The following is a 25,000-nucleotide window of genomic DNA, read 5'->3' on the forward strand; positions in this document are numbered from 1 at the left end:
GGGGGGGGGCGGGGGAGGAGGCAAGAGGCAAGGAAGGGGCAAGGGTGACAATGACTGCTTCACTGTAGGCGTGACAGCAACTTGTGAGTACCTGTAGAATAGAATACTCAGCGATTGGACAGGAAGAAAACCTCAGACTCTCACAATTCAGGTGCAGCTCAGAATAATTATGCTTAAGTGAAAGAAGCCAGATAGAAATGGGTAGACATTGCAAGCTGTATGTCAAAATTCTAGAAAATGTGTTACTTTATAAAAAGGGACCTGTTGAGGTGTCTCAGTGGATAAAAGCACTTAGTGTCAAGCCTGATGGCCTGAGTTCCATCCCTTGGATACACATAGTGGAAGGAACTATCTCCCCCAGGTTGTCCTCTGACACAACACATGTACACACACACACACACAGAGAGAGAGAGAATTCAGTAGTGATGGTGAGCACGTGGGTGGTTGTCTGAGAAAGCAGGGAGGGAGAGGGATTTCAAAGTGTATCACTTGGGGGTGATGGTTGTGTTTGTTATCCTACGTGTGGAGATTGTTCTAGGGAGCTGTACATGCTAAGACTTACCAAGTAGCTGTAAAGAGCTGTTTACTGATTGATGTATGAATTATATTCCTTGATAAAGCCTGGGAAGAGGTCTACCACAGAAAGAGGGAAGTGACCAGTATCTGGAGAAGGGGTGGTCTTACTTTAATCATGAATAGATGCACATCAGATACATGCATAAGAAAAGGCTGTGTGTTTAAGGAATGAGGGGATAGGGACCTCTCTGTGAAAGTCACTGTGTCATGCTGGCCTGCCTTCTCCACATCCTGGTGCAATAGAAACAGAAAAGTTAGTAGTAGAGCAAGGATTTTCTAGAAACTGCCATATGAAGGCCGCAGCCTTGGTACCTGCCCCACATCTTTCTTTGACTGCAGCTGAAGTGAGTGGGTCCCTGGCATGCTGGCACTGCTGCTCAGCACTGCATGCTGTGCTGTCTGCCGAGGGACGTGCCCAGCTTGTCATGTGTGAGGGCATCGTTGCCCCAGGGGCCACCTTTAGCAAGCAGTGAACAAATGCACTAACTTCTGTCTTTGGGAATACTTCCAAAGTATGTGCCCTGGATTCCTTAGAGAGTCCCAACAGGAGGTAACCTCCATTGCCCCCCACTGGGAAGCGCTCAGACACTTTTGGGAACATCCTCCTACCCTGTCTTACTTTCCCTACTTCCTGTTTACACCAAATCCTTGTCTTAGGCTCTGCTTTTAAGATACTCAGTATGAGATATCCGAGGAGTCCAGGAGACTGCATTTGACAAGCACACCAGATCTGCTTGCTGCGGAACCCCCAGGAAACACACTTCATTTTAGTTTACTTAAAATACATATATTTGGGGCGTTTGGTTGGTTGGTTTTTGTTTTGTTTTCCTTTGTTTTGTTTTGTTTGAGACAAGAACCTTACTTTGTAGCCCATGCTGGCTTCCAACTGACTATCCTCTGGGCCCTGGGAAGTGCTAGAATGACAAGCATATACCACTACACCTTTAGAGACTGGCTGAGCAGTGAAAAGCCTTGAAAGGGTTCACAAGGGAGCATGGGCATCTTTGCTCCTGTAGGAGGTTAACTCTGGTGGAAGCATCAGGAGACCAGGAAGCAGTGAAACCAATTAGTGGGCCATTACCAATGTCCTGACAGGAGGCGATGAAAGCCAAGACAAAAGTTCTTTCATTCGTAGCATATGTACGGCTTTGCAGAGAGAGGAGAGGGAATCTATTTCACAAGTGCTGACACAGCTGTTGAGTGCTCATGTCTCTAGCACTTTACATGTCTGTTTGGGGGTGTCTTTCACTTCCTCAGTTTGACTCATCAGTCTGATGACACATGCTTTCTTTTTGCTCCATTTTGTGCATTCAGGATCTTGACATTGGTGCTAAGAACGTGAAACTCTATGTCAACAAAAGCCTCATCTTTGATGGTGTGTTAGAGAAAGGAGGAGGTGAAACCCCCTTTGATTGTACCATCCCTGTTGACCTTCAGAGAGAGAGGAACGAGAGCCCAGAAAAGCCCTTGAGCACTGGCTGGAAAGAAAGCAAAGGTGCCCTCAAGATGGCCGCCATGAGTGAGGACGGGGTGCTTGGGCTTAGTTGCTCACGGCCAGCAGACGCCTTGGGTCTGACAGCTTCCTCGCAAGGAGATTTCCTTGGTGAAAAGATGACTTCTACATATTGCCCAAAGAACAGTTTGTCCAAATTACAGGAAGATATAAGACTGTTGGCAACTCCCGCCTCTATGGGTGATGGGCCCAGTGTCCCATCTTCCTCCTCTCCTGGGAAATGTCTTCCTCTAGAAGAGGAGTCCTCTTTGATCCAACAGCTGGAAAACCTCAGAGGTAGGAAAATCCCTGAACCCACTGGGAAAACCCCACACTGGTTACAGCCTTCTCTAGCAGGGATGGGAAAGAAACAGACAGTCAGGAAACCCAAACCCCTGTGGCTCAGTCCTGAAAAAGATCTGGAACAGAAGACCAGGCTTCCATCTGATGATGTCATTGGTGATGCTCCTGGAGAGGTGGAGGCCAAGGAAAAAGGCCCTCGGCGTGAGCAAGGGAGGACTAGCAGCTGGAATGTCATCACTGAAGAGAGACCCCCCAAGGCATCCTCCAAAGCCTGTTGCAATGACTTAGACATCTTTAGCCAGCCTCCTAACAGGGATCGCCCTGCTAGTGGGAGGAGGGCCCTAAAGAAGGATGCCAGCAGTAGCCATGGTGATGACCGGCCAGCCAGCAAAGGTAAGCTTCAAGCTGTCCCCATTGGAATCAAACTATTTGTTTCCCTGGACTCTGCTTTCCTTATCTATAAAACAAGGGGGCTGGTCTCAAGTAGCGGGTCATAAATCTGTCTCAGCTGGAAAGGTGATACAAATGAGGTAACCAGGAACTCTGCCTGTTAAACTACTAGATATGATTGTCACTGGCACCAGGATGGCACCTTGGCCCATTTTTCTTATACTGCAAGGTTTTTCCAACCTGGACTTGACTCTCCACCTTTGATAAAGACATTAGTCCCTAGTAACTTACCTGAGTCTGTACTGTTAGAAGGCCGGAAGGCCCAAGGCCATTGGAAGGAGGCAGCCTCCGCTCTACAGTCTTGTTGCTGGCCTCCAGAAACACACGGCCAGTGTGCCAGTCTGCTCTTGCTTTTGTCAGTACAAACTGGAGTATGGAAAAGTCTTGCTTTACAGTATTAGCAACTGATGGTGAATATTTTGAAACCACTGTGTGTATTTAAAAGAAATTGTCATGGCTCAGGCCTGTAATCCCATATACTCCAGAGGCTGAGGCTGGAGAGTTACGAGTCCAAGGCCTACTTAGGCTTCAGAGGGAGTTCAAGACCAGCCTGATCAACTTAGTGATACCTTGTCTCAAAATATAGAGGCAGAAGGGCTGGGACAGTAGTTCAGTGATGCAAGGCCCTGGGCTTAACTCAGTGGTATTAAAATAAAAACAAAAGCCACATCTGTTGGCAGAGTTCAGGTTGAGAGTTGTAATCTTTGTGGGGGATTATTTACATCCTGAATGTGAAAGAGGCTCAGGTGTGCTCTTCACATATCCATCCTGAGTAAGAGGCCACCAGGGTGGGGACACTGGTAGGGACACCCAGACTTGCCCCTGTGTTGTGGCGTACTTAATTAATTAATTAATTAATCTGAACGAATCAGGTTATTTGCAGGTACTCTGCTCTCTGAGCCTCAATGTTTTCATCTGTAAAATAGGATTGACACAACCTTCTTAAAGTTGTGAGGGATAAACAAGACAATGGCGAATGTTCAGCAAGTAATGAGTGAGACATCAGCCTTGTACCATCCCACATTCCTACTGGCTTCAATTTTAATTTTTTTCTCCCTATTCCCACAAAGCCTCCACAAAGCACCCCTTTCCTCAGGGATTCTAGGTGCTAATTTGAGATCTGGGGACTGTGCTTGGCAGGTACCTGACACAAAAGCATGCCTCAACAAATGGTTAATGCTTATGTCCACCATGCCAAACCTGTATCACCTGTGCTCTTGAGTCTGCCTCTTGGTGTGGCCACAGGAATCCCTGCCCATCTTCCTCAGTGAGTCATCTTGGGTCACTCTATCAGTGAGTGTCTGCTTGGTTCCTCTTGTATCCCTCAGAATCTGAGGGCTCCCCACAACCTCTGGCTGTCCTCTGGGTCTGTGCTGCCACCAACCTTTCATTTAGACTCTGAGACTGAGTAAAGTGGAGATCAGGAAATCACAGAAGGGCATGGTGGGGCTAAGCCTGAAACCTCTGTCCTCAGGGAGCTGAGGCAGGAGTATCACCAAGACAGGTCTCTGCTGTATAGAAAGACCCTGTCTCAAGAAAAACATTAAAATGGTCAAGGGTGAGGGGATTGATTGGCAAAGTACTTGAGAACCTGATTTGAATGTCCAAACCCCACCTAATTCCAGCTCTGGGGGAGGCAGAGACAGGAGGATCGCTCGTTGGCCAACCAGTCTAGCCAAATAATGATATCCAGGCTAGAGAGAGACCTTGTTTCAACGGAGATGAACATTCTATCCAGATAATAACCAAGTTTGTCCTCTAGCCTCCACAGGCATGTGAATCTATGTATACATGTACACACAGTTATATACACACACTAAACAACACAGACAGTAAAAGAAAGAGAAGCCTTCTGAGTATGAAAGCCTGGCTTAGGTGACATGCTGTGGGGCAGGACAGTGGTGACAAGTAGAGCATGGAGCCATGTATTTTTTTTTGCCAAGGTCTGGTCCAACCTTAATGATTCTGAGTCCTCTTGACAGCCCCATCTTACAGATAAAAAATGTGAAGTTTAAGTAACTTTTCTAGAGATTCCTTTCCCACAACCAGTGGGGCTAGTATAGAATTTGAACCACAGTGGATCAGTCCCGCCCTTCTGAGCCTATTAGCATAACTGCCAACACTTACTGAATGGCTAGTCAGGCTTTAAACAGCCAGTGGAGCTGCAGGGAGTTCCTGGTGACGGGCAACAGTCCAGCTGTCCAAGTTCAAAGGCCTCAATCTCACTTGAGTTTCTTGACAAACATTTCCCTGCTTGGCTCAGTGACACATCAAGAATCAAGTCCTTGAGATTTAATACTTGTTAGCTGGTTTTGCTAATGAGGAAAGTTGTTTAGAAATAGTGTTATTACCTATCACCCAGTTCCAAAGCTCACTGCCTGGGCCTCCAAGAAGCATGCTGGCTGAGTCCACCAAAATGCTAGTGGAGTAATAAGCTTCACAGAGCTCACCATGGTGAGTCCCCCACAGTTCCTTTACTGTAGCCCAGCAGGGAATCATATTTCCCTATAATGCCATGTCCATTCTGGAAGTGGGGTGTGTTGGCCACAGGTGGATGAGGTCTCATCAGCCTTTACCATGAGCAGTGAGGAGTGGGTGGAGACCTCAGGGTACTCCACAGTACCAAAGGCTAGTAGCATCTTCTCCCTGTTCCCTTGGTTCTCTCCACAAGTCCACCAGACCACCTTTTCCTTGCTAGTTTGTTCACAGGCAACCAAAGGCCTTTAAGCCCCAAGTGACAGAGTTTTGGCTCTGGGACCTGCAACCAGTTCTGGAGTCTCAGGGGATGCTGATTGGTAGACTTGGGTCAGCTGTTCAGACCTTGCCCAGTCAGCAATGGCCAAAGCAGGTACCAGAGGAAAGGTGGTTGTGATGTATTTTCCCTTGTCCATTCTTGTTTCCTGTGTCAGTGGCCATTGAAGCACATGTGGTAATGGTGACAAGGGCAGTTTTATAAACTTTGAGCTTCAATTCTCCATATCTGACTCCACACAAGAAGAGTCTTTTGGCATCTTGAATCCTGTCATGTCATCATCAGAGATCCTTCTAGACTCCCTAGACTGCAGATGGACACCATTGCTTTCTGCTGCTCATTTGGGTTTAGGACTGGAGCTGGGGACATGGCTTAATGAGAGTGTGTTTAACATGTGTTTCATCCTCAGTACCACAGAAAGGAAATAGGAAACTTCTTGTCTCACAGATTCAGGATAGGGTTGTCAGCAATGACAGGCCAAACCTTAGCTTAGTTCCAAGAGGTAGTCAGAGCATGTTCCCAGCAGAGACACATGATGTCCATCTGCTATCACACCCAACAGGGCCAGGAGGAAGTCTATACCTCTCCTTTTAGAACCAAGTGCAACTCAGAGAAAAGTCTAAAAGGCAGACTCAGAAGGAATGCCAAGTCCTGCTCCCTGGCAGAGGCATGCCAGCCAAGTTTCTTATTTATGGCGCTTAGTGTTTTCTGGCATGCTTATAGGCCTACCCCACCATTGCTTTTAGTCAGAAGAATTCAGATCATAGAGACCCAAGTGATGACAGCATGTGCTAGAGCCCATTCTGCCACATGTCACACCAGTTCCTGGGAGGAGAGAATATGGAAACTTCTGGGTTCCTTATTGGTGGCAGATAGGAAGATGAGGACAGGGCAGGCATGGGAGAACTTGCAGGCTATAACCTCCAGGCCGATCCAAGAGACTGAAGGCAAGAAGCTAGTGTTGACAGGCCTTCCTGTCCCAGCAAAGACTTCCAAGGTATTTCTAGCACCTCATGTTTTCTGTGTGTGGCACTGGGTCATCCCAGGGAGCAAGGATGGGGGCTTGGGGGGGGGGTGCACTGAAAGGAGTGACCATCGGAGGAAGAGCTGTCCCAGCAGAAGGCAGAGAAGGACAAAGCCCCACTGAAGAAGACATCTGGTGGGGTGGAGCAGAATAGAAGTGATTGGGGGAAATGAAGGTTACAGAATTAGGAAGAGCCACAACAGGGCTTGTGGGCACAGTGAGTGAAATCATTTTTATTCTTGGCATAAGAAATGATTGTAGCAATGAAAATAGCATGTTACAAACTCTACTGTAGGCTCATGGCTCAGGGTGTTAAAATGACCAGACCACACACAGATAGCATGAGGTGCTAGAAATATCTAGAAAGTGTTTTCTAGGACAGAGAGGTTTCTTGCCTTCAGTCCCCTTCAGTAGGAGGTTGTCACCTGTGGGTTCTCGCTTGCCTGCTTTGTCCCCTTCTTCCTTCTTTCCTACCAGCAAAGAGCCTACTGTTCTTGTCACTAGAATTGGAGACTCCTAGCAGAACTTGATCTGAGGTTAGACAGTGCCTGTGTGGGAGCTGGGAGAGCATGGGGCTAAGAGTGATAGCTGGGTAGTAAAACAGGGCAGGATGGGACCAAAGATGAAATAAGTCTCAGCTACTCCTAGACTTTGCAACAGGAGGGTGGCATCACTGTGATAAGAAGCTGTGAGTAGGCTGGGTGTGGTGGGTATGCCTGTGCTCCTGAAATTCTGGAGGCTGAGGCAGGAAGATCACAGTTTGAGGCCAGCCTGAGCTATGTAATAAGACCCCATCTCAAAGAGGTGGGGAGAAAGAAGCAAAGAAAAAGAGAGGGAGGGAGGGAGGAAGGGAGGGAGGGAGGGAGAGAGAGAGAGAGAGAGAGAGAGAGAGAGAGAGAGAGAGAGAGAGAGAGAGAGAAAGAAAGAAAGAAAGGAAAAGAAGCAAGAGCTAGCTAGCTCTCTGGGTCAGGGAGCTGAAGTGGTATGTTTCCTAAACCACTGGGAGACAGACTGTCAAATGCAAGACCTTTGTCTGGGATGTCATGAATGAAGTGAAGACTGACAAAGACTGAAAGTCATTGTCACTTGCTGTAAATGGGGAGTTCTGAGAGCCATAGGTATCTTAGGCATTCAAAGTGCAAAAAACCACCAGAGCTCTCAGGAACAGGTGGGTGCAGGAGCCCATGTAAAGCCATCAGAGTTTCTCCCGAACTTGGTTCCTGCTCCCAAGTTGGCATCATTTTTAGGCAGGTTCCCCACAGTGTAATCAAATAGGCCCTCACAGTTCAACCCTATATCCCATCAGTCTGGCTTAGCCAGGGGAATGACAGCCCTTTGAGCTTCCGTGTGGATAGCCTCAAAGTAGGATGGTCTTCAGAAAGCTGAGGCTTGTTCCCCAAAGAAGAGAGGCTGAGTTCAGGGTGGAGTTGAAAGCCCAAGTTGATACAGGAAACAGGATGCCTGTACAGAAAAGGGGAGGAGACAGGGCATGATGAGAGGGAACCACAGAATCTGGTACCCTCCCTTTTCTAGACAGAAGAGATTTATACAAGTCTGCAGGCAGAGCAAGCAGTGGAAAGCACTGGAGGAAGCAGTGTTGGAAGATTCTAGAGAGAGGAGTAATTGATAGTGCCAAGCTCCCTAGAGCTCAGGCAATAGTAGAATGCAGGCACTGCCCAGTCAGAACGACACCTTTCCATGACTGGCTGTGCTTGGCTGCCAACAAAAGCCACTGCCTGATGGTCACACTGAGCTCATAGATTCTAAGAGGGGGCTTGAGAGGCTTCTTTGAAGTTCTGGTTGAGTTCTCATGCTCAGGACTTAGGCTTTGTCCATACATGAAAGGAGACAGATGCCTTACCCTTTAATACACTTGGTGAAGTTGACTGCTTTGAACTTGTGATCCTCCTGCCCTCCATAGACCAGTGCTGGTACACAGACTTTACATTCTTTCTTGAGCATTCATCCTGCTGTTAAATAACGCCTTGTAGTGCTTCCAGAGCCATGTGACTGGGCTAGCCTCCAGTGCCACGCAGCCTACACTGTGACCAATTCAGACCCCATGGGCCAAGATATATCCCTGGCTATGGGAGTTTCAAAGTAGGGTGACTTCTGGTAAAGTTTCTCACACCAGAATAGCCTTCCTGAGTCAGCTTCCTCTCACCATGGTACTCAAGACGGACAAACTTCAAAGGAAATAGATCATTGTGGTCCACAGGTTCAGAGGCTCAGGCCTGAGCTATTTGGCCATGTTGCTTTGGGCCTGCAAAAGGCAGCATGCAATGGCAGCGTGTGGTGAGGGAAGCTGCTCACTTGATGGTAGCTGGAGAGTGAAGAGAAGGAGAATATCTCAGAGTCCCCTTCAGGGATGTGGCTCCACCCTTCCCAGTAGTGCCACAATATGGATGACAAGCCTAAAACATACTAGCCTTTTGGGAACATTCAAGATTCAAACTGTAGCTCTTCTCCTGATTTGCACAACAGTTGTACTCCTAGAAAGTTCAAAGTCTATTACAAATACTTCTTGTTTTTCCTGAAAAGAGAGTCTAGACTTGGGTTATGATAAACAATTCTTTGCCAAGATCTTTGTTAAGGTCATGTGCAACAGGAAGCCATAGTTACCTAGCTCACTCTGAAGTTGTGGAGTACTCATGTGGACCATCTCTGTGTTGTGGAATATACCTTCTCCATTAATATCTGAATGAATCTGGCTGTTTGGAGGCACTCTACTCTCTGAGCCTCAGTGTCTTCATCTATAAGACAGGATTGACATACCCTTCTTAGAGTTGTGAGGGACAAACAAGACAGTGGCTTTAATGAAGTATATCTGAGCTTCCCTGGTTCCTGGGGAATACCTGAAACAGCTTCTAAGATGTGACACTAATACAGTGCACCCCTCTTGTGTTCTCTTTCAGAGGCCACCCAGGTCACCCAGACACTGCCATGGTTGCAGTGGTATGGTGAGCAGGAACATGCACTGCATGCATCATGGGACTCCCTCACTGCCTTCGACCGTGCCCACCGGGGCCGAATCTCTGCCCTGGAGCCACAAGGGGACATCCTAGATGAATTCCTGAAGCAACAGAGGAGCAGCCGGCATGAGGACTCCCCAGCCCCCTGCAGAGACGAGGAGCTAGTGCCCTCCACAGAGACAGATGGCGACAGCGACTTTAAAATCCCCGTCCTCCCTTATGGACAGCACTTGGTCATTGACATCAAGTCTACATGGGGAGACAGACACTATGTTGGCCTTAACGGCATAGAAATATTCAGCTCCTCAGGGGAACCAGTACAGATTTCCAGCATTACAGCAGACCCCCCTGACATCAATATTTTACCAGCTTATGGGAAAGACCCACGTGTAGTTTCCAACCTCATTGATGGGGTGAACAGGACCCAGGATGACATGCACGTCTGGCTAGCCCCCTTCACACCAGGCATGACCCACACCATCTCCATTGAGTTCACACACCCTTGCCAAGTTGCCCTGATTAGGATTTGGAATTATAATAAGTCTCGAATCCACTCCTTCCGAGGTGTGAAGGACATCACGATGCTGTTGGATACTCAGTGCATCTTTGAAGGAGAAATTGCCAAAGCCTCAGGAACCCTGATGGGAGGTACAGTATATCTGTGGGGATTTTCTACAAGTCCTTGTTTGCTACTCACTGAGGCATGGAGTAGAAACCCATGAGCTAGCCCAGGACAGGTAAGGTCTTCCTAGATGTGAGGTACACCCCTCACCTCTTCCAGGATGGGTGGGCCAGGTGGCCCTCTAACACTAAGTGTCTTTCTAGAAACTAGGATCTTGAACCTGAGAAAGGGCTTTTCTGAAAGTTCAGAGTCATGAATTGTAGCATCTTTCTTGCCTTAAGGCAAATGGGTGGGATATTTATGGAGCCCATGGGCCAACCAGTCATTGGAACCCAGCTCCCCCCAGGTTGGGAGAATACCCACACCTTCTGGGGGAGGTGCTTTATAAAAGGGCCCACAGGAAGCCAGGCTAGGCAGTGTACACCTGTAATTCCAGCCCTAGGGTTATGCATGGATGGTAAATCACCCTCAAGACCTCCCCCTATCCCATATACACTATTTGAAATCCTGCTTCACCAAAGACTCTAGCTCATGTGAGCTATAGACTAAGTTCAGGGGCAGCCTGGGTCTTAACAAGGTTGCCTCAAGATTTAAAGCAAGGAAAGTCTATAGCTATAGGTTAGTGGTAGACCTCTTGAGTAGCATGTGCAAGGCCCTGGGGTCTTATATCCCCAGCACAGCAGAAATAGGCTCAGGGATCTGGGTTGGGCACCCAGTGCTTCACACACACCAGGGTGAAAGATAACAAGAATTCTTATTCCATGAGGTCCCACCAGTGTGTCTCTCAGCTTGGTGAAATGTGGGGGCTGAGCTCATGGCTCACATCAAGAACTGTTAGTTGCTTGAGACCACACAGTATATGGGCCACTATGACATGTTATGAATGGCAGATCACTGAGGCCTGGGGCCAGCTGAATCTTTTCTCTTCTTGGTGATGTGCCCAGCCCCCGAGCACTTTGGAGACACTATTCTATTCACCATGGATGAGGACATCCTGGAGGCCATATTCTGTTTGGATGATACTTTTGACATGGATGCTGAGAGCTTGTGTGGCCTTCAGCCTGAAGAGGCGCTAAGGAGGCCCAGCACTGCCGACGGTGAAGGTCAGGATGAAAGGCCTTTCACACAGGCTGGCTTGGGTGCCCAGGACCAGGTAGGACTGGAGTGGGCCTGGGGAGTGCCCAAGGTCTCACTGTGCAGCACAGTCTGGCCTCAAACTCATTCTCTTCCTGCCTCAGCCTCCCAAGCAGTGGGACAGCTCCTAAATGGATCACTGCTCCTGACTCGGAGTAGGGAGGGAAAGGAAGACGGATGGGTGCCCTTTATGTTGCTGGGGCTACTGCCTTGACAGTCCCCATTTTTCTATTTCATTTTCTATTCATCATTTCATATTTTACTTTCTAATTATGATTTTTAAACTGTAGTCAAGTAGGGATTCAAATTTTCATCAAAGCCAGGAAGTGTAGGCTAGATGTCTGGCTCAGTGCTGCATGTGTATAATACAGAGACTGTGTTATCTTTGGGGAGAGGGGTGTGCCTGGGGCTGCTTCAGACCACTCACCGTTGTGAGTAGAACAGAAATGCCTAAAGGAGGCGGGCTTTAAATTAAAACAATGAGCAGAGTATTCAAGGGGGCTTCCCCATCTCTGAGAAGGAGAGAGGGTAGTGAGGAGAGGGATTTGTAAGGGCAGGACTGGGAGGAGAAGAGGGAATGGCTGTAATGGGGATGTAATGTAAAAAAAAAAAAAAATCATGGAAAGGAAAAAGAATGACCAGAGCCGAGCCTGCTGAAAGCCAGCCATTTGAAAGTTTAAGGCAAATCAGAGTTGTAGAATGAGTTCAAAACCATCCTGGCATTGTTAGAGAAACTCTGTCTCAAAATAAAAAGCAAAAAGCAGGTTGTAAATGTAGTTCATTGGAAAAGCACTTTCCTGGCATGCTTTAGGCCCAGGTTCTACCCCTGGAACCATTTATAAACAAAACAGTGAGTACAACTGGCTGCCTGAGCACATGCCCTAACGCTCACTAGTGATGCAGGCTTTGTAAACCCACCCCTGAGATGACCCCTCAAGTAGGGACTGTTGTATTCATTCTGAGGGCACAGATTAAGTGCCTTAACTGAGGGTATACCAGGAATGTATCAAAGCCAGAATCTCATGGTATAATGCTAAAGAAAATGGACAAGAATGAGTCCATGTCAGGGTCCATCCAGGGTCTGAGGGGAGGGTCCTGTAATGAAGAGAAAGAGGAACAGAAAGAAGATGGATGGGACAGCCAAAAGCCCGTGGAGACAGGCTGGCCCACAGAAGTGTGTGAGGAAAGCAGGAAGCTGGCATAGAGACCAGATCCTCCTTGTTCAATGGGTCTGGAGCAGCAAGGCCAGGCAGGCAGGGGGTAAGATGGCCACAAGCAGGAGCCTGAGAAGGGACTGCCACTTTGCCCAATGACAGCTCATCACCCATTGTTGCCTGTTCTCATGATCTTTTCAAAAGAAGCCAGAAATCTGGGCCTTGAATGATCACAGTTTAAAAGTGGCAATTAATTGAAGTCCTTCATCTGTCTAGTGCTTTCCAAATGTCAAGGCCCAGGGGACCTGCTGATGGACCTAACCTGCAAAACATGAGGGACTGTTTGGTCCCAGGGTAGACAAACTTCTTACTTCCTTTTGCTCTACATCATCTCTGTCTGAAGCACTGGAGACTTCCTTGTCCAGGAGATTAATATAAAATAAATTAATTAGTCTTATGTGGAGACTCCAAGCAGAGTATAGCAGACTACTCTGACCTATCAGTAGACAAGACTGGTTGGTTGCCCATGGGGGTCAACTAAGAACTCAACAGTATAGGAGACACAGCTCACCCCTAAGGTGCCAATTCTGGACAGGCCAAGTAGGGGCCACCCGCTGTGGTTTGAGGTCCCCTTTCTTTCTTTTTCCTCCCTTCCTCCTCTCTTCATCTCAGCCTCTTCTCTCCCTCTCTATCTCCTTTTATCACCCCTCTCCTTCCTGCTCTCTCCCGTCTCCCTTCCCTCCTCCATCTTTCTTCTTCCTCTTCCTTTCCTCCCATCTCTCTTCTCCCTCCAGCTCTGCCTCTCCCCTGCCTTCTCCTTTCTTATCATCCTCTTTTCTCCTCTTCCATCTTTCTTCTTCCCTCTTTTCCCCTCCCTGACTCCTTGTCTCCCTCCTTCCTTGTGTTCCTCCCCCACCCCTTCCTTCCTCTTCTATCCCTTTCTTCTGTCTTCCTTCCCTGTCACTCAATAAGCATTATGAGTCCACTGGAGACTTTGAGAAAGTCTGAATACCCTATGATGCCCTTGCCCCTCAGTTGTCAGTAAGAACTATAGATAGGGATGTGGTCCCAGGCTCCAGATACCTACATACCTTATCATAGGGAAGGCATATAAAAACAGATGCAGGGATTTCCTGGGCAAGGAATGGGCAGGGAATTTGGTAAAGGAACTGTATGGGTACCACTAAAACCTCTTTTCTCCCTGTTTCTCCCCAACCATCCTATAGGTACCAGGGCTAGAGCTACAAACCAGCTCCCCTGTCTCTGAAGTCACCACACCTGAGCCAGGCATCTTCTATGGGCTATGTGAGTACCTTCCCCAAGTACCTGGCAGGGCCTTCTATTTACTTTGCACTATAAGAGAGGCATTGTGGCATTTTGTATTTTGTACCTAGGCTGTGTGCCCACTGGGGATCTGGACTTGGGAGCCAATTGACTCCAAGCTGCTGCAGGCTTAGTAATTAGAACTATTATAGAACTCAGCCACAGCTCAGCTCTTACACAAAGGAAAAAAGGGGTTAAGGTTGAGGGTATGGAGGAATCACACACCCCAAGCCATAGGTCTTCTGACTTCCCTAGAACCCATGATTTTAGGCAGACTCTGAAGTATTGGCTAATTCCACATGTTGACATACATAAGGCTGCTCAGCCAGCAAACCTCCCTGAATACTCCCTCATCTGGGCTCCTGGGCCTGCCCCCTTCCTTCTAGACAAGTTCCTCTCTAGTTCACTCATATCCATGCCAGCCCCTCATTGTCTAAGGAAGCTCCAAACTGAGATCATGGCTGTCTGTGATCACCCCACCCCAAGGCCCTGCTAACTGGTTCTCTGTGTGCCTCCCTGCCTTGCTTCCTGCTCTTTCTTGCCCCCCTCTGCTGCTGTGTCACTTGCTTTCAGTTTATCTCTTGAAAAGAAGACCTGTGACCTACTCCATTTCTTCAGAAGCAGCCTCACACCTCCAGCTCCCAGTTCATCCCAGCCTAGCCTGGCCTCTTCCCTTGCCACCTCAGTGGGTAGAGGCTCCTGAGTCTGAATGCCTCTTCTGGCTTCCTGCCTGCCTGTGTGCTCTGAGTATGGAGTCTGACAGAGGATGACTGGAGCCTTCCGTGACCCACACCGAGGGGCAGGCAAAGGTGGCCTCACAAAGCGCTCAGCAGCTAGATGGGGAGCAGAGAGGCTGGGGCTGATGCTGCTCATCACCTGAGTTGAAAGAAGACCTGGTCCTCATGTCCCTATGTCCTCATGTCACTTGTCATAGGCTATATCCAGGAAGGACACGCCATTCTGAAGATACTCATTAACCCTGTAGCACGGTCTCCTGCCCAGGGCGAGGATCTGGGTGGTCCTAATGTACACTGTATCTCTTCCTTCTGGCTCTTCTGCAGCTGGTTTCCCCAAACCTTCCCATTGTCCTCAGTGAGAACCCTCCCCTGTTCCTTGATTGCCCAAAAGGGAAGAAAAAAGGTCTCTTAGTTAGATCTTGCCTAAGTAAGTAAATAAGCAAACAAATAGACAAACAAATAGGGAGAGAGATGGTCCATTTGGCATACAAACTGGAGGACCCCGGTAACTTTGGCTCTTAGCACCCACATAAAGTCAGGCATGGCAGTGCATACCTGTAATCCCAGTGTTGGCAAGATGGAAACAAATAAAACTCTGCAGCTCTGTGACCACTAGTCTGCCCTAGTGGGCCCTAAAACTCAATAAGGAAGATGACAGCTGAGGTTGTCCTCTGGCTTCCATATGCCCATATACGTAGACCCTAATACACAGGAATACACACATTCAGGGCACATGTGAGAACACACACATACACACATGCTGAATGAGTAAGTAAATAAATAATAAATAAATAAAGTAAGCAAGTAAGTACATAGTCAACCAATGTTAGGTGAGAACCGGGCTTGGGGTGGGTTTTATCTCTGAGAGGCAGAGCTGGGCCTTCCCTGCCTGACCTCCCAGTTCTTAGTGTCCTCATTTTTCATATTAGACAACTGAAGCTCAGAGAGCCAAGGTTGGGTCCAGAAGCAAGAAGATCCAGCTCCAAGAGTACAAATCCTCCCGTACCTCAGCATGCCTCAGGGCTCCAGTTAAGAGGCTACTTTATGGCAGAGGTCTCTGTGAGGGTCAGCATTTCTGGGGAAGCTGCAAGATCCTAGAAGATAGCAATTCTTTATTTTTTACTGAGTTTGCTTTCCCTGGGGTCTGAAGTGCACGTGAACGCACGCATGCATGCGCGTGCGCACGCGCGCGCGCGCGCGCGCGCACACACACACACACACACACGAACAATGGAGATTGAATTCAAGCTAAATTCAACAAAAAGAGAGAGACTCTATTGGTTTTATGCACCTAGAAGTTAGGTTCACTAATTTCTTAGGCAGCTGGATGTAAACAGGGAAATGACATCATAGAGACTTGCTATGTCTTTGCCTTTCTACCTTGTTTGCCTCTTGTTCTTCTCCATGGGAACCATGCACCAGGGGTTCATGGGGAGGCTAGGCACCAGAGGCTCCAAGGAGCTTTGTGCTCACATCCACCCATTACTAGCAACCCAAGAGCAAAAACCACTTTTATTACCTAGAAGATCTAGCCCTAGAATTAAGTCTCTGCAGCTAGCTTGTATCTCAAGCCTGTCCATAAATTCATTATGCAGTTCACCATGTGAGACTGAGCAGGTAGGAAATATAAAAACCATATCTGACCAGACATGGGTCATTAGCTGTCCCTGTAGCCTGGTGAGAGTGGTCACCTGCCCACACAACCTGGTTGAGCCAGAACCTCTTCCTGGAGGAGAAGAAAGGCAGGTGAAGGCTCTGTAGAGTACTGTGATCACTATATCTGCTAGGAAAGTATTGAGGCCTTCCACCATATCATTGCTTCCCTCTTGAGCTTAGAGTCCCAAGATTCCTCCATCTCTTCTCTCCGAACCCCCATCCTATCCTCCACATGCTTAGCAACCAGTGCACATGAAGTGTACTTTAATAAGGTAGCCCCAGGGGTGTATATTTTGGGGGAAGGCGGTGGGTGGACATGGCCAATCCTCTTCATGCTTTGAAAGGGGAATATATGACTTGCTAATATGCAGATGACACTCATTTGGGAAGTTTTGCAAATATCAGCCACAATGAATAGGGAAGGAGTCGAGAGGGCCAAAACATGAGAGAAATAACAAAATTAATTTCCATTTGTATAAATACTAATTGATGCACCCGAGGAAATGAATATGAAACATGGATATGAGCTCCTAAGGAAAGCCATGAATTCAGAGCCCTGAGTCAATGGGATCAGGTGCAGCTTACAGACACAAAGGGACTGCAGGCATGGGAAGGCTTCTTGTTCCCAGGGAGAGAGGACATTTCTGCCCCCTCCTGTCCCTCCCTTCCCAGTCTACTCCCTCTTTCACCTCCAGGCATTCTCTCCCAGACACTACCCATATCACTCCTGTCACCTGAATCAATCCTTCTCCTTCTATGTTCAAGCCGTTAGGCTCCATTGCCTCTTAAACAGACCTTGATTGTACCCCCTGCTGCCCTCTCCCACTAAGAGTGCCCTCAGTGAGGCCTCTCTCAGCACCAGTGTCCAACCCTCTAAGACACAGTTGAGCCTGCACTGCTGCCCTGATCCCATATGTGGGCCACCATGGTAGTGCACATCTGTAGTCCCCAGACTCAGTAGGCAAAGCCTGGAGGATCACATGTTTTGAGACCATCCTAGACTACAAAGAGAGATCTTGTCTCAACAAAGCAAAAACAAACAGAAAAGGTAACCTGTTATAACTTCCCATTGTTTATACCACGAACTCTCAACTTCCAGTGGGAATGAGCTCAGCCTCCTTTTCTAGGTTCATGGCCCTCTCCTCCCCTGGCTAGCTGCTTCCAGATGTGGGCCCAGCTTGTTCTCTCAACCTAGAATGATCTTCCTCTAGGAATGCAGGATAGAATGGCTCATCCTAGCATGCAGGCCCCAGCCCAGATGCCATCTCTCCTCCCCTCCCTAAACACCAGCCCCCACTGTGCCACTCACCACCCATCTGATCATTCTGTTTGGGCATGAAGCAGTGTGTACAGCTGTGGGACTCAGCATTGTCTGTTGACTGCAGAATGAACACTGTTCACTCTGGGATTTACTGTTAGCTACCTCACATCTCTAGTTCTAAAACCATAGTTGGCGCATACAGATGATCATGAGTATTCATTTACCATTCTCTGTGAATTGGGGGAGACACATCCACTAACCACCTACCTAATTTTCTACCAATCAAAAGCTTCAAAACAAAATTTGATTGTCTATTTGTTGGGCACTGCTATTCTAGGCTCTGGGGATAGAAGAGCCAGTCCTGGCCTCAGGGAAATAAACAAGCACATTAATGTAGAATACCTCTAGAGGTAAGGATGGCAGCAAGTGGAGCAAGGGCTTGGAGAGTTGTACAGGCACTATCTGAAAATCACTAAGAGATGACATCTGAATGTGGCCAGTAAAGGACTATATCAGTTGTGCTGCAGGACAGACAAATCCGCAGTGGAGCACCTGGATGCAGTGTTCTGTAGTCACCAGCACTTATGATCCTGTGGCTGTCTTGCCTTACCTGAGCCACTCAGGTGTTGTCCCTCAGCCTGCTCATGTTTCTGAGCAGCAAATGCATGTATTAGCTGCAATGGCCAGAGCAACAGGTGACTGAGCTCTCTTGGCACCAGCACAGGGCAGAAAGAAAAGACAAGCTCCTATGCATATAAGCCATGCAGCCCAGATGCAGGGTGGAGAAGCTGGTCCACCTCTGTAGGGAAAGCAGCATGGCCACAGGCGGGAGGGGCAGCCAGCTATTTTGTTCACCGTCCATATCCTTGAGGGTATGCATGACAAGCAGTCTGCTCAGTGCTTAGGACCCAGGTCCTCATCACTCCTGAGATACTCAGGCCAATGTTGGCACCACAGAGAGGAAGTTTGAAGGCTGAGTCACCAAAGGGTGCTGGGAAATGGCAGGGCATAGGACAAGATGTCAAGTGCAGGGAGTAAGAGGTTGTACCCTGGCCCCTAGAGAGTTCGAAAGTTTTCCTGGACTTGCAGATCCTCTTGTAAGAAATATGGAGCACTTCATGACCCCAGACTTTCTTCCAACTCCTCTAAGCATACTGTCACTCATCAAAAGTCTGAAAAATTAAACCTTAGGTGCTAAACAGGCCAAGTACCTCCAGGGTAAGAGACCCCATGAACTTGGCCCTGCTCTAAAGGAGGAACTCCAGCCAAGCCTATGTGACAGGGTGACAGGGTATGACCCAGAGGGGAGATTTCTGGGCAATGGAATGAGTCACCTGGCATGTGTGTCCCAGGACTACAAAAAGTGCCCTGAAATGGTCTCTGGTGAAGGGGGGGGGGGTGAAAGCCGAGAAGGAAGGATGGGCTCAGCAGTCACTTCCTTTACCCTGAGTCCAGGGACGGCTCATAGGAGGAGCTCGTTTACATACAATGTTAAATTCTGGGTGTGGGGCTTCTTGATGTGATTGACCTATTTAGGTACTGCCAAGCATGCATTAGCACTGAGCCTCTACTATATGCCAGCACTGTGCCAGTATTGGGGTACACAATAGTCTAGAAAGACAAGTGGGGGTTGTACCCTTAAGGAGTCACCTGTCAGGCCACTAAGTAGTGACTTAGTATTTACCAAGTAGTAGCCTCTGGGGTTTGGTATAGGAAGTATACAAAGACATGGCAGGCTATGATTGCAGTATTGGCCTGGCCCCTGAAACAGGAGGACAGGAACAGCCTTGTAAAAGAAGAAAGGCATAGAAAAATGAACAATTGAAAGATCATCTGGGCAGAACTAAGGGTCCTGATACATGATAAAGCCAGGAAAGGAACACCTCCCTGCAAAACAACATGAGAAAGCCAACAGGGTACAAGACATGGTATGAGGTGGCCCAGCCATGTGTGGGTTTCCTGCTTGCAGCATGTCCTTAGTAGGCAGCAGTCTGGCCTGAGGACACCTGAGAGAAGGTTCATGGAGAGGCTGAAGGATGGTGCTCTTCTGGCTCCAGATCCTCTGGTGGTGACTGTCTACATTCCTTCCCTCACAGGCCTCCGACTAAACTTGACAGCCTCCTGGGGAGACCTGCACTACATAGGACTCACTGGCCTGGAAGTAGTAGGCAAGGATGGCGAGGCCCTGCCCATCCAACCACACCAACTCTCTGCCTCTCCGAGGGACTTAAATGACCTGCCTGAGTACAATGATGACTCACGGACCCTGGACAAGTAAATATTAGAAGCTTGACTGTGGCAGTTGGGGTCTAGAGACATGTTCTGTGTCCCAGGCATCAGGCACATCAGATACTGCCTGGGACAACATGTGGCCAAAAGAAGTAAATGCGACCCTTTCCATAGGTATCCCTGTTGCAGAGCAGTCAGGATAAGAAGTCAGGCTGGTGTATCTCCAGATGCTGCATGTTGTGATATCACACCGGCCTCAGTGAGGGCCTTGCTCAGCATAGTCTGTTGACCTTGGTGGTGACCCATTCTGCTTGTACATACCTGCCCCAGGCCTCTCCCCTTTGCAAACTTGAAAGTGATAAGAAAGTCTGTGTTGGCCACTATGGCTGCTCTGCTTCCTGCATATTCCAGATGCCATGGCCAGGGTGAATGGGCAAGCTTTTTATAGTATCCATCCTGTCATTCATGATTGGGACTTGGCCTTCTGCTCTAAACAGCTATGTGACTTAATTAGAACCAAGGACAGTTTGAAGGATGGGAGTTCAAAGCTTTCCTCTGCCTTATGTTTCCAAACCTCACAACCATAACAGTGAGGACGAGGAGAATAACCAGTAGAGCAAGTGCCACATTGGAATGGTAAGTGCCAGACACTAAGCTGTTAGTAGATTACAGATGTCATCCATGAAAGCCACAGCATAGACTAAGACTTGTTATTGTTATTCCTAGGTACAGAGGAACAAGCTGAAGTCAGAAGGGGGCCCAGAGTGCCCAGACTGGTTAGATGGAGTTATGATTTAGACATAGGCACTGAACTGCTGAGCTGGGCATCTCCTCTGCCTCAGTTTCTTTATCCATAGAACTATGACAATAACCCCCATGGCTACAGGTTGGAAGTACGGTGGTCACATTGTAGCCCCTTGTCCTGGCTGTGTCCTCTTTGTTCCTTTAAGATGTCCCTTCACTGTGGCCTTCAATCCTGCTGGCACTGACTGCTTGGGGTCATCGTGGGCTATAGATCCTGGCTGACAGACCTAGACTGACCCTACCTCTGGCCAGCTGCAGAAGAAACCCACACCTGCCCAGCTTGACCATCCCCATCACTTACTTGACACCTCACAGATCATCCTGACAGTCTCTAGCCCAATCTTAATGTCATCCTTAAACATTCCTGGGCATATCTCTGACCAGGAAGCACTTGAAAAGACTAACACACCCTCAATGTGTCCTTGTCACACCTAGATCTGTGAGTAGTGGTGCCTGAGCCACTTGCTGTATGTGTATGTAAGGTAAAACCCAGTAATCAAGTATACCATTGTCTGAGAAGCAAGCCCTCGGGCTTCAGTGAACTTTCTCTTGGTTTTCCTTCCTTCTTTCCTTCGTTTATTTTTATATTTTAGGGTAGAATACAAAGAAATGGGTTTCATTAAGGCAACTTCATATACACATCATCACACTTTGTCCTCACTCCTCCCCTCCCCCACCATCCTTCCCTGTTCCCTCTCATTAGCTTCCTTTCTTCTCCCAGTTAAGCCACGTCTACTGCCATATTTTAAGTGTCCTATTATGCTTCTGTCCCCATCTTAAGATCCCTTCCTTCCTTCCAGTGAAACCCTTTCTAGTTCTTTAATATAAATGCACAGGTACGCACCCATATATAACTTAAGGTTTAGACTCTGTAAGGTAGAAGACACACAGACATAGAAATCTGAGTCTGGCTTGTTTCTCTTAACTTTTTAGTTGTATCCATTTTCCTGCAAACACCTTATGGTTGCATTTTTCTTTATGGGTGCATAAAATTCTATTACGTGTATGTACCACATTTCTTTACCCATTCATCTGTTGGTGGACATCTAGACTCAGGCCACCTCCTGTCTCTGTGTGCTGTGTGTGTTGTACACATGAATGTCCAAGTGTCTCGTGGTGCTGACTTAAACCCAGGAGAGTTACCGCTGTCAGATGGTAGCTCTATTCTGAGGTTCTGAAACCCTCCATGATTTCTACGACTGCTAACAGCAGGAGTCAGAGGTCCTCATTCCCCGTACCCTCTCCAGCATTGGTTGTCATTTGTTTTCTTGATGGGGTGAGATGGATTCTCAAAGCAGTTTTCCCTGATCATTGGGGATGATGAATGGTTTTTTGTTTTGTTTTGTTTTTCAAATACTTATTGGCCATTTTGATCTCTTCTCTTTAATCCTGCTGTATGTAGTGGACAAACATTTTTCCCAGTCTACAGGCTCTTTTCACTCTGGAGCACTCCCACCTCCATGGTTCTGGTTTTCTTAAGACAGGGTCTCTGTCTATACCAACAGGACTTCAAGTTCAAGATTCTCCTGCTTCAGTTTCAAGTGCTGGGATTATAGAAGTATACTACCAACTCATCTCTTCTTTTTTGTTTGTTTTTCTATTTTTCTTTTATTGAAAGTAGTTTTTTTTTTTCAGTCAGATATGGTATTGTATGCCTTTAATCCCAGTACTCAGGAGGCAGAGGCAAACAGATCTCTGAGTTCAAGGTCAACTCTGTCTACTTAGCAAGTTTCAGGACAACCAGAGCTACATTAGAGAAACTCTGTCTTGAAAAACAAAAAACAAAAGATGGTTTTCATTCACCACCTTCTGATTATGGTTTAGCTCCTCCTCTCCTTCCCTTTCATCAGGACCCACACCCTTTCTGTCTCATTAAAAGATAACAATAAGTGAGATAATGATACAAAAACCAACAAATGGGAATAGAAAAAAACAAACAGAAGAAAGGGGCCAAAGACAAAGTGTAAGAATGTTAGACAGACACAGAGACACACATTTGCACAAACAGGAGTCCCATAAAAGGAGCTATAATGTATATGTAAAGGACCTGTAAGGCTTTAAAAACTGTCCTGACAAAACATAAGACAGAGATGGTATTGAGCACCTTTCTGTTGGCCCTCTACTGCTCAGCATGGGGCCTGGCCTGAAGCCATCTTCTGTCCTTGTTGGTGGTCTCAGATTCTGGGAGTACCTGTGCTCACTTATGTATTTGTCTTCAATGTTTAGTGTTGTTTGTTTGAAGTTCTGGGGATAGAAACCAGAGCCCCTTTGCAAGTAGGGCAAGCATTCTACTACCGACTGCCCCCTCCAGCCTTTGGAGATGACAGGATTGCCCAGGCTTTTGTCTTTCTTACCCAGATCTGGTCTCTACCGTATCTCTGAAGGTGTCCATAGTGTTTAGAGACCCCGATCTATGCATGAGAGAAGCTTGTTGCTAGTGGGTCTCTCAAGGGCAGAACTAGGAGGTGACTGCAAAGGAGGAGACTTGTTTTGCCACCAGCCGATCTGCTATCTACCTCCAGTGTCCCCTCACCCAAAGCTCTGCAACAGTTTTGCTGGCAGCCAGGCTCCAAGACAGAAGTGATTGCTTTGGAAGGAAACAGCAGTCTGCAGCAGCCAGCTTCCTTCACAAACAGCAGGGTCAGCCTGCTGGATTTCCTCAGTTTTAACATGCCAGCAATTGTAAGACACACCATCCATCAATTTAATAACAGCCTTTTAGAGCACAGGAGAGAGAACGCTTTACCTACATGGATGAACACTTAAATTTATTCTAAACCTCAAACTATCAAATGGTAAGGGGAAAAGTTGATTTTAGATATGGGAATTGTGGCCACAGCCAGAGTTGCTCACAGTACAGTCGCCCTCAAGATCCTTAGGGTCCAAGGGTGGAGTGGGGTAGGGCCGATTATCTCTGAGTCCAGGTCTTCAAGTGTTGATGCCACAACAGAGGACAAAGGTCAAGTCTAGGCTGAAGAGTCTGAGGCAGGGATAGATGTAGAAGGGCTGAGGTAACTGGTTTGGAAGCCCCTCCTGCTGGCTGGGCTTTCCCTGGGGCACTCAGACCTGTGGCTACCAAGCAGGTTTACCTCATCATAGTCATGCCTCTTCTGGCTCTTGTCCCTGGCCTAGGTCTGCCAGGTTCCCTGATGTTTACCAAGAGAGAAGGGATGTACTTCCATCAAACTGCCTTCACATCTTGCAGATCATCTGGACAACAGAAAAATGCCCCCACACACCCCAGTGCACTCCGTCTGAGCACTGACACTGAGGTCATTCCCAGTTTGCAGTTGGTCCCTGCTTCCTGTGGTGTGCCTGCCTGGCCACACCACAACATCTCATAATCCCATTAATCATGGCACATCTAGGGTACCTGCATCCACCTCTGTGATGAGCTTATTCCTACATTCAGCCTTCCTGACACACAGAATAATAATCCTTAGAAGTCTTCCACCCTGGGTCACTAGGCTAAGGGATTCCCAAGAAGGACACAGCTGTTTCTGTTGAACTGTTGAGGATGAGTGTCTCTCGGCACCTTCTTGAGCATACTCTGATTTTACCCCTTCTTAAATATCTCTTGACTTCACCACTCTCCCACCATCCAAGACATAGCTGGGTGAGGGAGGCAGGTTTCCTGGAGGCCTCCCACTGTCTTGCTGACCCGCCCTCCTTGCCTGCAGGTTAATTGATGGCATGAACATCACCACGGAGGATGAACACATGTGGTTGATCCCCTTTTCCCCTGGGTTGGACCATGTGGTTGTGATCCACTTTGACAGAGCCCAAAGCATTGCTGGCCTGCGCCTCTGGAACTACAATAAATCTCCTGAGGACACCTACCGAGGGGTAAGCCGGGCAGAGCGGAGTCCACTGTCAGGGAGGCAGCATGATGAATGGCTGGCGTGGGTGCTGGAGAGGAGCATAAATTCTCTAGAACTTTCCAAATGGAGGAGGGGATGATATCCAGGGAGAGAGCAAGCTGTATTTCCTTTTGCACACAGCAAATATAGCCCACAGCCCAGGGCAGCCTGGGGGAACTGCAGAGCTTTTTTTTTTTTTTTTCCTGTGACTATGGGTGCCCTTCCCACATGGTCCAGGCTTGTATGTCAGCTGCAGGCCTGGTATCCAGTGAGCGCTGGGGAGGGTGTTGTCAGGCAAGCTTGTGTGTACTCCTAATTTCCTCAGGCTCTCACCCTGCCTCTACTGCCCTACCTCTCAGGGTTCTAAGGAAGGCTGGGAAAGGCTTTGCATTCTCTTGGGAGCTACACAGCTAGAGTCTGGTCTGTCAAGCATGAGGCCCACACTCTCAATTGCTGGTGGAAAGGCAGGATGGCAAGTGGCCTCAGAAGGCTTGCAGGTCTTTGCAATGTGCTGGCAGATCCCAGCAGCATGGCTAGAGGATTTCTGCCTGCACAAGATGTGTGTATGTGTGTGTGTATTAGCATACATGCAAGTTGTGTGTGTGCGTGTGTGTGTGTGTGTGTGTGTGTGCGCGCGCGCGCGCGCTCTTG

The 25,000-nt window shown here is 47.9% G+C and overlaps 1 protein-coding gene across 1 annotated transcript in view; it reads left to right on the top strand.

Annotated features, from left to right (window-relative positions):
• The window catches only part of Katnip (katanin interacting protein), a 137,490-nt gene that overhangs the window by 102,733 nt on the left and 9,757 nt on the right, over positions 1-25,000 (top strand). Inside the window, exons 15-20 of the mRNA XM_076928420.1 lie at positions 1,891-2,764; positions 9,513-10,217; positions 11,136-11,344; positions 13,706-13,784; positions 19,553-19,730; positions 24,170-24,335. Of these exons, the coding sequence (XP_076784535.1) occupies positions 1,891-2,764; positions 9,513-10,217; positions 11,136-11,344; positions 13,706-13,784; positions 19,553-19,730; positions 24,170-24,335 (2,211 nt within the window). The remainder of the gene's footprint in view (positions 1-1,890; positions 2,765-9,512; positions 10,218-11,135; positions 11,345-13,705; positions 13,785-19,552; positions 19,731-24,169; positions 24,336-25,000) is intronic.

The sequence above is a fragment of the Arvicanthis niloticus genome, chromosome 1 (genome assembly GCF_011762505.2).
Source record: "Arvicanthis niloticus isolate mArvNil1 chromosome 1, mArvNil1.pat.X, whole genome shotgun sequence".
NCBI lineage: Eukaryota > Metazoa > Chordata > Mammalia > Rodentia > Muridae > Arvicanthis > Arvicanthis niloticus.